The sequence below is a fragment of the Amblyomma americanum genome, chromosome 8 (genome assembly GCF_052857255.1).
Source record: "Amblyomma americanum isolate KBUSLIRL-KWMA chromosome 8, ASM5285725v1, whole genome shotgun sequence".
NCBI classification, from domain to species: domain Eukaryota; kingdom Metazoa; phylum Arthropoda; class Arachnida; order Ixodida; family Ixodidae; genus Amblyomma; species Amblyomma americanum.
The window spans coordinates 97,135,684-97,147,837 of record NC_135504.1 but is presented as its reverse complement, the minus strand read 5'-3'; the positions used below and the strand labels follow the sequence as shown (position 1 = coordinate 97,147,837).

At 49.9% G+C, this 12,154-nt stretch overlaps 1 protein-coding gene across 5 annotated transcripts in view; it reads left to right on the top strand.

The window, feature by feature from the left end:
- step (cytohesin steppke) overlaps positions 1–11,930 on the top strand; it is a 74,826-nt gene extending 62,896 nt beyond the window's left edge. For 3 of the 5 annotated variants that reach the window (XM_077635278.1, XM_077635280.1, XM_077635277.1), the window contains exons 2-5: positions 4,750–5,535; positions 7,660–7,736; positions 9,024–9,244; positions 11,737–11,930. In XM_077635278.1, the coding sequence (XP_077491404.1) occupies positions 4,750–5,535; positions 7,660–7,736; positions 9,024–9,244; positions 11,737–11,818 (1,166 nt within the window). In that variant the 3' untranslated portion in view covers positions 11,819–11,930. Of the gene's footprint in view, positions 1–3,215; positions 3,878–4,072; positions 4,290–4,749; positions 5,536–7,659; positions 7,737–9,023; positions 9,245–11,736 lie in introns of those variants that run through there. The other 2 variants (XM_077635279.1, XM_077635281.1) reach the window with 2 other exon arrangements.
- Positions 11,931–12,154: the final 224 nt, after the last annotated feature.

Here is a 12,154-nt window from a genome sequence, read left to right as displayed (position 1 = left end):
AGTGACGGGCTGGGAAGCGAAAGGCTGATCTAGGCTTTAGATATGCGCCTCGGAGTGGCCCATATATTCTGGGCTGCCGTTCAGAAGCGTCGGCGCGAGCAGAAAACTGGCTGTGCGTTGTACAGTTGGCTAGTTGTCCGCCCCGTCAGCCTGCGCCGTCTGGAGCTTCGCCCCCGAATCGGGGTGCGTTTTGTACGGCTGAGCTGTATAGTGCGGCACAACTCAGGAACGAAGCGGCAAATGCCCCTCCAGCCAACGGCGTAGACCAGTTCTGCCCTTTGACGGATTCCCTTGGTCCGGCTAGCGTGAGGCCGTAGGAAGTGGTATATGAATAACCGCGGCTTTAATTCGATTAACTGCGGCGTCACGAAAGTCGGTCGACGCTATTGGCTGGAGGGTTCCCATTCAGGGGCATCTGCGGCCTCGTTCTCTAGTTGTATCGCGACTACCGGCGCTCTTGCGAACCTCGTGCGATGCGTCCGACCTATCAGGGCGTGGGAATTGGTGCGCCGGGCGATGTACTACATACAGAACCTTGGCCGAAAATCCTCAGGCCACGAGCGTAGGTTTCTAACGTGGAGCGGGGGACGCCCGTGGTGCCCGCTCAGCTCTGAATCTCCTAATCGCAAGCAGAACCATTCATGCGACTCCCCTCTGGATGACTTTCCTTTGAAGGCCAGCACTTAACAACTCGCGAGCGCCGTTGGTGGAACAAATCACGTGAGCACTCACCGATCACGTGTCTCATAGACCCTTCTGATTGGTTCTCAAGACGACGTCGCCACCCGCGTGACACCTCCGACGCCTGTGGTTCGTTCTCAGTTTGCGACGTCATCGCCAGTGGCTTATCGGGCGTTGGCTGCCGCCTCTGACAACAAGCACCGCCCTCTTTCTACTAAGAGAGTAAGCAGCACGCTCGAGGCTTGAATTCGCGGCGTGTATGTGTGGTGGCTGTTCTCGTTACCACACCGCCGCGGTGGCTCAGTGGTTATGACGCTCGACTGCTGACCCGAAAGACGCGGGCTAGATCCCGGCTGCGGCGGTCGAATTTCGATGGAGGCGAAATTATGGTGCACGTTAAAGAACCCCAGGTGGTCGAAATTCCCGGAGCCCTTCACTACGGCGTCTCTCATAGCCTGAGTCGCATTGGGACGTTCAACCCCCATAAACGAAACGTGTTCTCTTTACCACTGTGGAATTAAAGCGAGACAAAACGAAACGCTGTAGGAGCTGTTAAATTCTCTCCGGGACGAAGCGACAGCGCACGGGTCACACCCGGCACTGCCCACCCCCCCGGCCCGCCTTGGCAGCATCCCAATGTGCGAGCCTGCCAACGTGGAGGATATTCGCACGCGGCGACTACAGTGAATGCCATTAGAGAGTTTTAGCAAACTGTGTATTGCCTACTGCTGAGATAACTAATGGCTTAAACTGCGTATACAGTTTGCCTCGTGCATCTGTTGCACCCCACACGCTGGCTGTCTGGTTACGGCGTTCTGCTGCTGAGCACGCGGTCGTCGCCCGTTGGGATCCGAGCCGCGGCGGTCACATTTTGATGGAGGCGAAGTGCAAATGCAGCCGTGTGCTGTGAGCTATGTGAATGCGTACGCATAGGAGAAACCCAGGGGTGATCTAAATTAATCCGAAGCCCTTAATTACGCCTTCCCTTCCCTCCGTCTCTTCCCTCACGGAGCAGGTAAGGTGTTCACCGGGAGTGAGGACGCTTGTGCGCCGTCCGTTGCAGAAGAATGGCGAGTTGGATGTTGTTCATTTTGGCGGTAAAATTCAGCGCGAACGGACGTAGGACACAGAAACTAAAATTTATTAAGAAGGAACGCCAAAATATTTACATATACAAAAAACGACACAGGTGCGATAGGTACGAAGTACACAGATAGCGGCGAGGGCACTATCACCTCCAACGTTCAAAAACCCGAATGCACTGCGTCACAGATCAAACAAAACAGGTGGTACGTCAAGAGGCATCTAAAAAACCTATCTCGCTATCATATAACGCGACCGAGGGAGTGCTGACACAGGCATCTTTTTTCTTTTCGATGAAATATGCCTCCATTATCTCTCTAGTGCGACCAGGGGAACCCTTCAGCCAATTCCTCCATTATCTCTCTAGTGCGACAAGGGGAACCCTTCAGCCAATTCCTCCATTATCTCTCTAGTGCGGCCAGCGCACTAGAGAGATAATGGAGAAATTGGCTGAAGGGTTCCCATTCAGGGGCATCTGCGGCTTTGTTCTCTGGTTGTATCGCGACTACCGGCGCTCTTGCAAACCTCGTGCGATGCGTCCGACCTATCAGAACGTGGGAATTGGTGCGCCGTGCGATGTACTACATATAAAACCTTAGTCGCCCAGCTCTGTTGCTCCGGGATCATTATCGTTTGTGTGCGCTTAAGAGGGTCGTGTATGCATCCATGTGTACAGATGTCCCTCGTCGAGTAGCGGCGTAGTCCTTTGGAAGTGCTGCGGTGTCGCAATTGTTTCCGGCACCGCGCCATTGACGCAGCGCGCGCTCGTGTGCACGCCTCTTTCGCCACTTGTCGTGCGGGTGCCACATGCACTGGTCAATGCGCCCGTGTCGACCCCCTCTCCCGCCTTTCCTGTGCGTTGCAAAACAACGCGTGCATGTGACGCTCCACCCGGTTCTCATGGATGTGCGCCCGTTGCGCTTGTCGCTGGGGACGCGAGGCGGCCCTCAAAGATGCTGCGAATTTCAGGTGTGCAGTTTGTCGCTTAAGCCCACCTCATTATGATGTTACCGATGATGATGATCGAGGCGGTCAGGTTTGCACTGGCAACTGAAATTCGCTGCTCTTAATGAGAGTCTGTCCCAGACAGAACACGCAAAGGCGATACTGGGCTGCCAGATTGGAGCCGTTGTGGTTGGTCTGTTCGTCGGCTCCGGCTGTCTCGGCTTCTTCGGGCGCGCGCATCCTGACCCTGGCACCGTTGTCTCGTCGTGTTCTTTGACATTGCCGCGAGCTTGCTCTTCGGGAGCCTCTCGCACTTGACGCTGTCACTGCGCTTCGCGGGCGTGCAGCATCTCCACACTTTCACATCGTCATCGCTTCCACTCGGGACGAAGTTCGCAGAGTGCTGTCTCGGGCGACGCATCTTGCGCGCCACGGTGACGGCGCACAAGGATGACTGCGCGCCCTGCCGCCTGGTTCTTGAGTTGCATTCGACTATATATTGTGGATATCTCTGTCGAGGCTCTACCGGGCGTCGGGCATCCGTCACAAGCGTGTTGATGTTGGTCCCACAGATGCTAATCACTCATTGTTGAGCCACACGCTCGGTGGCTGCTCACTGAGGAAGTCGATCGTTGCGTGTCGGGCGTGGACGTCACTTTTGCGTCCTCCTCTTCACTTGCGCGTGCTTCGCCGCGTGCTCGTTGGGTGCATCGGGGTCACTGGCGTGCAGGCACGTGTATCGAGGTCGCTGTTGCCCCGTCGATCGATGGATCATGGGTCGCGGAACCACGCCGCGCTGCCGAGTCCCCGTATGCAGCTCCAGCAACACAGCACCGACCGAGTGTGTCCGTGTCCTCAGCTGTGCGTTCCTCGTGTGGAATACTAACTGCGCACGCCTGATGGTGCGATGTGAGTGGGCGTTTTGGGCCCTCAGACCTTTGTCCGCCCGCACCCCTCCTCCTCTTGTATTCTTCGGCCTTTTTAGGGACGCGCCACGCCTTGTGGCATCGCAATGCCAATGTTGGGTATACCCTGGCAAAACTTTGTAACGGAGCGCGTGACGCGTTCGGGATCAGACACAACATGAACAACGGTGTCTGCTTGCTTCCCTCTCTCTGTGCAACCGTTATTTGCCAAGTTCCACAGGAACGCATTTCTGCCCGTAAAGGTGCGTATTTGCGTTGGCATTCGGCGATCCAGCGGATGTTGCATTCTGTGGCTGGTGCGCGTGCACGCCTGTAGCATGTGGCGCGTGCCCTTCGCTCCTTTTTCGTGGATAAGCGCGGTCGAGATAAGCGTGCAGGGTTGGTCTCCCCGGCGATTGTCGCGCACAGCGACGTGCCGGCAGCGAATGCGGGCCCGAAGGCTCACTGGCCACTTCTTGCAGAGGACGCGAAAAGCGACATGCGGCTATGTGGAACGGCGTTCACCGCAGAATGTGTTTGTAGGAAAGAAGCGCGGGTGTGCTTCTGACTGTTTTGTAATTTGTGGTGTACTGGTGCCGGCTAGCTCATCTGCTTATTTTGATCCGCTCTTCAAGTGCTAGCCTATAGTTCAGTGACGCCGGCATCAAGGCAAAGGTATGCCTACGCTTTCGCCGCGCCCTCTTGTGCTTATCGCTTGTTTTCATCCGCGTATCACTTGCCGCTATGGCTTGCAGACCAACTCTTCCGGCCCCGCCGCCTCAAAGCACCGGCCGTGGTTGTGTATTGCTAAAGTAACTGCGGCGTTATACCTTAACGTCAGCCATCCTAACGCAAAATTCCATGAGTGAAAAAAAAAAGAAAGCAAGGCGTTTATGCGTCTCAGTATGCAGCCAAGAGAGACCGATTGCGCAAGCCTAAGTGATACGGCAGCCCTGGTACCTGCGCAACGCTTCCGTGTTTTTGCATATGCGATGAGGCTTTGAGTGCCTAATCCACGTGACCTGGCGCGTGGTGGTGACTGTCGGATCTGTTTCGCGCGCTCGGATTTTTGCCTCTTTGCGCGTCGCGAGGTGGCATGCGGCTGTAGCGCAGTATTCCTTCCCCTTCCGCGCAGACCTGACGCTGGAGGAGCAGCGGCTGCTGGCCGACATCAGGCAGCGCAAGGCCGAGCTCCTCCAGGAGATCCAGCAGCTCAAGGACGAGATCGACGAGGTGACGGCCGAGATGGAGCGCCTCGAGGCCCAGGAGGACGGCTCCAAGGGCGCCACGCGCACAAAGCAGCTCTCCATTGGCAAGAAGAAGTTCAACATGGACCCCAAGAAGGGCATCGAATACCTCGTCGAGCACGGCCTGCTCCGGGCCGACGCCCCGCACGAGGTGGCCCAGTTCCTGTACGGCGGCCAGGGCCTCAACAAGACGGCCATCGGCGAGTACCTGGGCGAGCGGGCCGACTTCAACATGCGCGTGCTGGACGCCTTCGTCGAGCTGCACGACTTCACCGACCTGATCCTGGTGCAGGCGCTGCGCCAGTTCCTCTGGTCCTTCCGGCTGCCCGGCGAGGCGCAGAAGATCGACCGCATGATGGAGAAGTTCGCGCACCGCTACTGCCAGCTCAACCCGGGCGTGTTCAGCAACGCGGACACCTGCTACGTGCTCTCGTTCGCCATCATCATGCTCAACACGGCGCTGCACAACCCGTGCGTGCGCGACAAGCCCTCGCTCGAGCAGTTCGTCGTCATGAACCGCGGCATCAACAACGGCGGCGACCTGCCGCGCGAGCTGCTCGCCTCGCTCTACGAGAGCATCCGCCAGGAGCCCTTCAAGATCCCCGAGGACGACGGCAACGACCTCATGCACACCTTCTTCAACCCGGACCGCGAGGGCTGGCTCTGGAAGCAAGGTGCGTGTGCCTTCCCTCCCCTCCTCGTGGTGCTTCCACTCAAGCCAAGTGACGCTTGTCCCTGGTAAAGATAGCGAGCGCTTAAAAAGCCCTTTTGTTCTGAGCTCAGCAGCAGTGCCTGCAAATTGCGGGCTTGTGCATAGTTGTGGCAGCCATTGTTACGGATAATCACTGTTCAAAACAGCATGGACGATAAACAGCTGCTGTGTACAAGCTTGTAGGTACTAATCTAATGCACTATCAGAACAAAAGTAACTGACTCCCCCGTTTCCCCATGTTCCGAACCCTGCGGTACTGCATGCAGGTGCTACCTGGTGATGCACTCGTGGATGATGCACTTGTGCTGTCGAGACCAGTGCAGTGCACTGGTTTCAACTCCAACTTTCAACATTCTCTTTGTTTGCTTACTCTCGAGTGATTAATAATGTAATATAACCAAGTAATATAAGAATTCTGTTTCATTTTTGTGACATCTTCGTTTTCGTCCATCATTGGCTCAAGCAACACCTCATGCCTCCTGTTGCTGGGATTTGTCATTTGGTGCAGAGGGCAGTAAAGAGGGTACAGAATTAGAGCATCCCAGTTGTTACAACATACTGGCCCAGAATTGCTTTCAAGGCTGTGCAGAAAGGCATCGCAGCTTTTTTAGATACAATGAAGCGCCTTGTTGGATTTTGTGTGACTCTTTAAACACTATAATACCTGATAGTATTTTCGTTGTCGGTATGCAATTTTTCATATACAACTTTTGTCTGTAAAGTTTTGAGACTGATTTATTTTCTTCTCTATAAATAATTCCCCAAAACAAATGTTGGTGCGAGCTAACCTGAGCTATTTATGTTAATTGCTGTGGGAGGCATTAGATGGCACCACATGTAGAAAAATACGTTGACACTAGCTGTCTGCACATTCTACTGTGAGTGAATGTGGAGAGATGGCCGTCTTCGTCAAACAGCGTGTAAACATAAAATTTTGTGTGAAGCTTGGCAAGACAGCCACACAGACGTACGAGCTCCTTCGTGACGCTTACGGCAACGAGACATTATCCTGGGGGCGAGTTTTCGAGTGGCACAAGAAGTTCATTTCGGGGAGTACGTCGGTGGAAGACGACACAAGGCAGGGGCGCCCTTCAACCTCATGGAATGAAAACAACGCGGCTCGGATCAGGGAAGTCGTACAGCAAGACCGCACCATTACAGTCCGCATGCTACCAGATGCTCTCGACATTAGTAAGACAGCATGCCACCAAATTTTGCATGAAAACTTGGGGAAACGAAAGCTGAATGCCAGACTTGTGCCGCGCTTCCTCACACAAGACCAGCAGGACACGCGGGCATCAGTGAGCGCTGATTTGCTCTCCGAGGCAGAGAAGGATGCTGTATTCGTCAACAACATCATTGCTAAAGACGAAACATGGTGTTTTCAATACGATCCTCAAACAAAGAGGCAGAGCACTGAATTGCAGTCCACAAGTTCTCTGGCGTGGAGAAAGGTGCGCCGACAGAAGACCAAAACAAAGACGGTGCTGATAGTTTTTTTCGATGCCAGAGGTGTCGCACGTCACGAGTTCGTCTCACAAGGGCAGACAGTGAATCAGGAGTTTTATATACGCTGCTCCAACACATGAGTGATGCACTGCGACGCCGTTGCCCTGACTTATGGGCATCTGGACAATGGAGCCTTCTCCACGATAACGCAAGGCCGCACACTGCTCTCAGCGTGACAAAATTTCTCACCAAGCACAGCATTACTATACTTCCCCACCGGCCATACTCACCTGACCTCTCCCCATGCGACTTTTTCCTGTTTCCTCGTGTGAAGAGAGCCCTAAAAGGTGGCTGAACCGGGGAGTGTGGAGGCCATTCAACACACCACGACAAAGGAGCTGACAGCCTTGCCAAGAAAAGCATTTTAGGACTTCAAGAAGCATTGGAAGCTGTGTATGGACTGCAATGGAGACTATTTCGAAGGGGTGCTGCACAAATGGTTTCAATGTTAAACGCATTTTTTTTTAAACTACTCAGTCTCTAAACTTTACGGACAAAAGTTGCATTTTTACTACATATAACTATTAGTATTACGTATTGTTATTTACTCTTTCTATCTTGTGTTTGCTTTTTCTAGGTGGTCGGTACAAGAGCTGGAAGAGGCGATGGTTTATTCTGAATGACAACTGTCTATACTACTTCGAATACACCACGGTGAGTTTGCGCATTTGTGGTTGATTTCTCTATGTTGCTGCTGAGGCAGTTTGGCTGCGGCATTTATAAGGGTCGGGCAATACAAAGTACAGCCAGCTTTTAGTCTTCAGTCTTGTAGTGGGGAGGAGCAGCTCATGCAGCTGTGTGATGTGTGTGAAAGTGTCCTTAATTTTGGAAGCTTATTGAGTTAAAACACGGGGTGGGGCATTTTGTTGGTAAGAGTAACATTTTGTCCTCCCCCTACTAATATTGACGGAATTTACTTACTGGACCAGTTTCATTATCATAGCTAAATGGGCCATGTGATCATATTTATTGACTCATAGGGGAGAAATGTCAACAATATCGTGGTCTGTTGCATGACATGAATGTTTGAATCTAGTAAAGTGTGTTAACGAGGGTTGGAAGCACATTTTCTGCTAATCAGCTTTATTTCTGTGAGGTTTCCTTCCTTCTTTCATGCTTCATGGGTGCTGAGCCTTCCTATATTCTTTCATTGATCCTCCCACTTACTGTGCTCTGGAGGTGTCCAGTGAGGAGTGAGATAGTTATTGTGCTTTTCCTTTCCTCAAAACGAATTTTCTTGTGAAAGCACTATTAGTGTACTAGGTCCCAAAATAAAAAGGTAGTCTACTACCTTCCAAAATAAAAAGGTGGACAAGACACTTTGGAGAGAGTCCAGAAAGGAAAGAAAAGGAGCATTACTGGCTCCCTGGGTGGGTGGACACCTCAGTCGGTGGACACCTCAGTTGTGCTTTGAGGTATGTGGGGGTAGTGACAGAGCACTGCATGCACTGCTGTTGGCAACGTTGTGGCAAAAGGCTGCACTAATGCTGCCAGCGTTGGTTCGTTGGATTCGTTCACAATGTTGTAGACTCCCTTGATTTTGAAGAAAGGAGAGGTGCATAACTAAGTCCCTGGGTCAGTTGACACCTCAATCACACTTAAATAAGTGGTGGTGGTGTCCACCTGCAAAAAACTGTGCTCTTTCACAATATTTAGCGCTTTGCAATCCTAAACCACCAACCAAAGAGAGTGGCAATTTTCATGCCTTTCATTTCTTCGTGAAACACTTGCATTTTTGCTTTGAAAGAATGGTCATGCCTTTATTTGGATATTGTTGCTGTGTCCGTGAAATGATGGGGGTGAAAAAATTTGCTTTTTAAGACTTTTATGAAGGCAAGCTGTGGATCATTGTAGCCCTTACACCGCAGCAATGGCAATGGGGCACCTTTCATTCTTGCTGTTTTCCGAACCCTTCCTTATGCTGTTGTAATATTTGTGCAGGACAAGGAACCCCGTGGCATCATCCCACTGGAGAACGTGCAGGTGAAAGAGGTCCAAGACCGGCACAAGCCCAACTGCTTCGAACTCTACTCAGTGGGCAGCGAACTGATCAAGGCGTGTAAGACCGACTCGGAAGGCAAGGTGGTCGAAGGCAAGCACACCGTCTACCGCATGTCGGCTGCCACACCTGAGGAAAAGGACCAGTGGATACAGTGCCTCCGGTGGGTAGCACTCCCTTGATGGGCGTGGGTAGTGTGTGATTGCACTCTTGCCTGCAGAATAATTGTATTGTTTAGGCCAGGTACAACTCTGTAGTCGGATAGAACTTAATTCTGCAGTGAAGCTCCGCCCACATTCAGGACCACTGCACAGAATTCTCCCACGACAAAAAAGTAGTCCGTAGTCAAAAGTTTTCGCTTGATGAGGTTCACTGGTCACTGACCAAGGTCAACAAAATAATGACGTTTCGGGAGCGCTACGGCTCCTTGTTCAAGCCATGATTCCTGACCAGACGGTACGCCGTCGAACCCTCGACTACAAAAGTTTTCGCGTTACTGAAACAAGAAACTGGTCACGAGAAAAAAAAATTATAATCTCTAGAATTTTGATACCACGCTCGTTTAATAAAGTCAAACATTAAAAAGCCGATTTCGTTTACTGTTGTGTTTGGCTGGCGGAGCAATACACTGCACCGTGGACCGTGGCTCAGTGTTAACAACAGCTGTTTTTTTTTAAGTTGTATCCTGCTGTAGAATAAAATAGCAAATGTCCCTAAAAGGCGCTATTCAGCCAATGGCATTATTGCCTTGCTGTTGCAATCAGCTGCCTTGCAACAGTGAGTGGCCATGGCAGGTTATGACTGCAAAGTCATGACAGCTTGATGACTCCTTTGTTTGGAATGCCTTCTCTTCAGTTGCATCCGACTGTAGTATTTTGCCGGGTATTCAGCTCATCATTGGGTCATCATTTGTGTGCACTGTGGGTTACTTTCTGCGTGCCCAGGTAGCGAACATGACACGTCAAAACATTAAAGGGGGGGGCGTGGTAATGAAAAGTATTTTCGTTATTTATGTATAAAATGTAACCAAATTTGGCCCAGATATGTACCTTTTAAAGCCAATTTTGAGAATGCATTTTATTATGAGCTACCTGCATTATTTGTTGAGTAATTACAATTAAATGTTCTTAGTCATCCCCGGGGCATTAAATAATTAAGAAGAAAGTGGGCAGGTTTTTTGTGTTAGCGTGTTCACAAAGCCCTGGTCTGTGCAGTAGAGCTATTAGTTCTTGATGCCCACTGTTCATAGAAGTAACTTCAAATAAGTTAAAATCCAGCATGTATAATTGCAGGAAATCTTTTCTTACTAAGATAAATTTAGAAAAAATATTTCATGCATACATAGGAAAATCGAGAGCTTTATTGACTCCTTAGCATAGAATTGTTCTACAACAAATAGAACTACTGTACTGTCATTCGTTACGAAATGCCAAAGGGATGAGTGATAGCAATCATAGAAAAAGTGAGTCGAGAAAATCGACCTTAAAACTCTGTTCCCTCATTTGCCTCGTTAATCGCCTCACCTCCCATGCTTTTGCTTTTGGTCAGAGAGCTGTGGCATTGCAACCAACAGAAGCTCTGATCTGATCCCTCCTTTTCCTGGTGGTACCAAGATGTTGGTGCTCTGTCGTCAGAAACCTGCAGAATTGTGCAATGCATTGGAACTGTGAGAAGTTCAATTGAAGCACAACTTCGTCACTACACACCAGAAAACAAGATTTTATAAATTTGTACTGTATATCTTGCTATACTTTTTCATCCAGAGACAGATGACAACCCGAGGGTCACAAAAAAAAAGGGAAATAGAAAAATTTGGCCATATTGGCTGTTTTATCTGCCGTGTTCCCTCTTAATAGTGCCTGAAAGAATGTGAATTCAGGACCTTTAGGTGTGAAACACTGCCTGTAAGAAAAATAAATGCAGCCCACTGGTCGCTTGGGATTTGCTGCTGCAGAGAACTTGACTTTTTGTGCTGTTCCCAAACAAGGTTGGCTTGACACTTGCTTTGTGTGGCACTGTTTTCTAAATCTCACAATGCTTCCCAAAAAAGCTGTGTTGGTAATGCTGACCCGCCATAGTGCCTTATAGTGGCTGGGTGGCAGCTGAGTTTTGGTGCAGGTGGAATGCAAAAACACCCATGTACCCAGATTTTGTTCCTAGATAAACCTCTGGTGGTTAGAATTAAGACGGAGCCTGATAGTCCATGGCATTGCTTTAGCATGTCAAATGTACAAAACAAATCATCTGAAGAATTAAGATGTTTTGACACTGAACATTTACTTAGCTGTAGAATCGGCTTTGCCAGTGAAGCAAAAGCAGAGCCTTAGTCATGCTTGTCGCAGCACCAACATTGGAAGAATGCTGCATACTTTCTTTGCGTCATGGTGTGCTTTGATTTTCTTTGCTGCAATAAATCTGAGCAAAAATAATAAGCTTCAATTTTGGTATGGTGTGTAGACACACCATTTTGTATTTGGCTCATGCATTTCATTATGGCTTGCTCACTGTTGTTGGGATTTGTGAATTTTGAAGTGATCAAAATGAACACATTTCATCTTTCTTTATAATATGATAAGGCTTTTTGTTGCCAACATCTACTCTCATTTCACTTGTTCATTGCATGTGTCCTCAATGTGCATTCGTCTTCCATTGCAGCCAGAGCATCAGCCACAACCCATTCTACGACATGCTCTCAGCGCGCAAGAAGAAGGCAGCGCAGCACTACAACCTCAAGTGATGATATATGCGGGTCCCCTGCAAGCCGTCCTCTTCCAAGACACTGAATCTAGTCACAATTTTTGTATATACCTCTATAACGATTTGCAATAATAAACGGTGATTTTATGGTACTTGTCTCATTTGGCTTCATATCCGAAGTGCAGCTAACTCTGAAGGCACTGGGCTAACTCATGTGTGCAATCTTTTGATCAGACTGGCTCAAAGTAAGTACAATAATCAAAGAAGGCACTTGGCACAGTGGTTTTACTGTTTTGAGTGGACTGCTTTTGGTCTCATTGTTCTGCAGATTTTGAGAGCATGGGATCGAAATGCATTCATCCAATTACATGCTGTG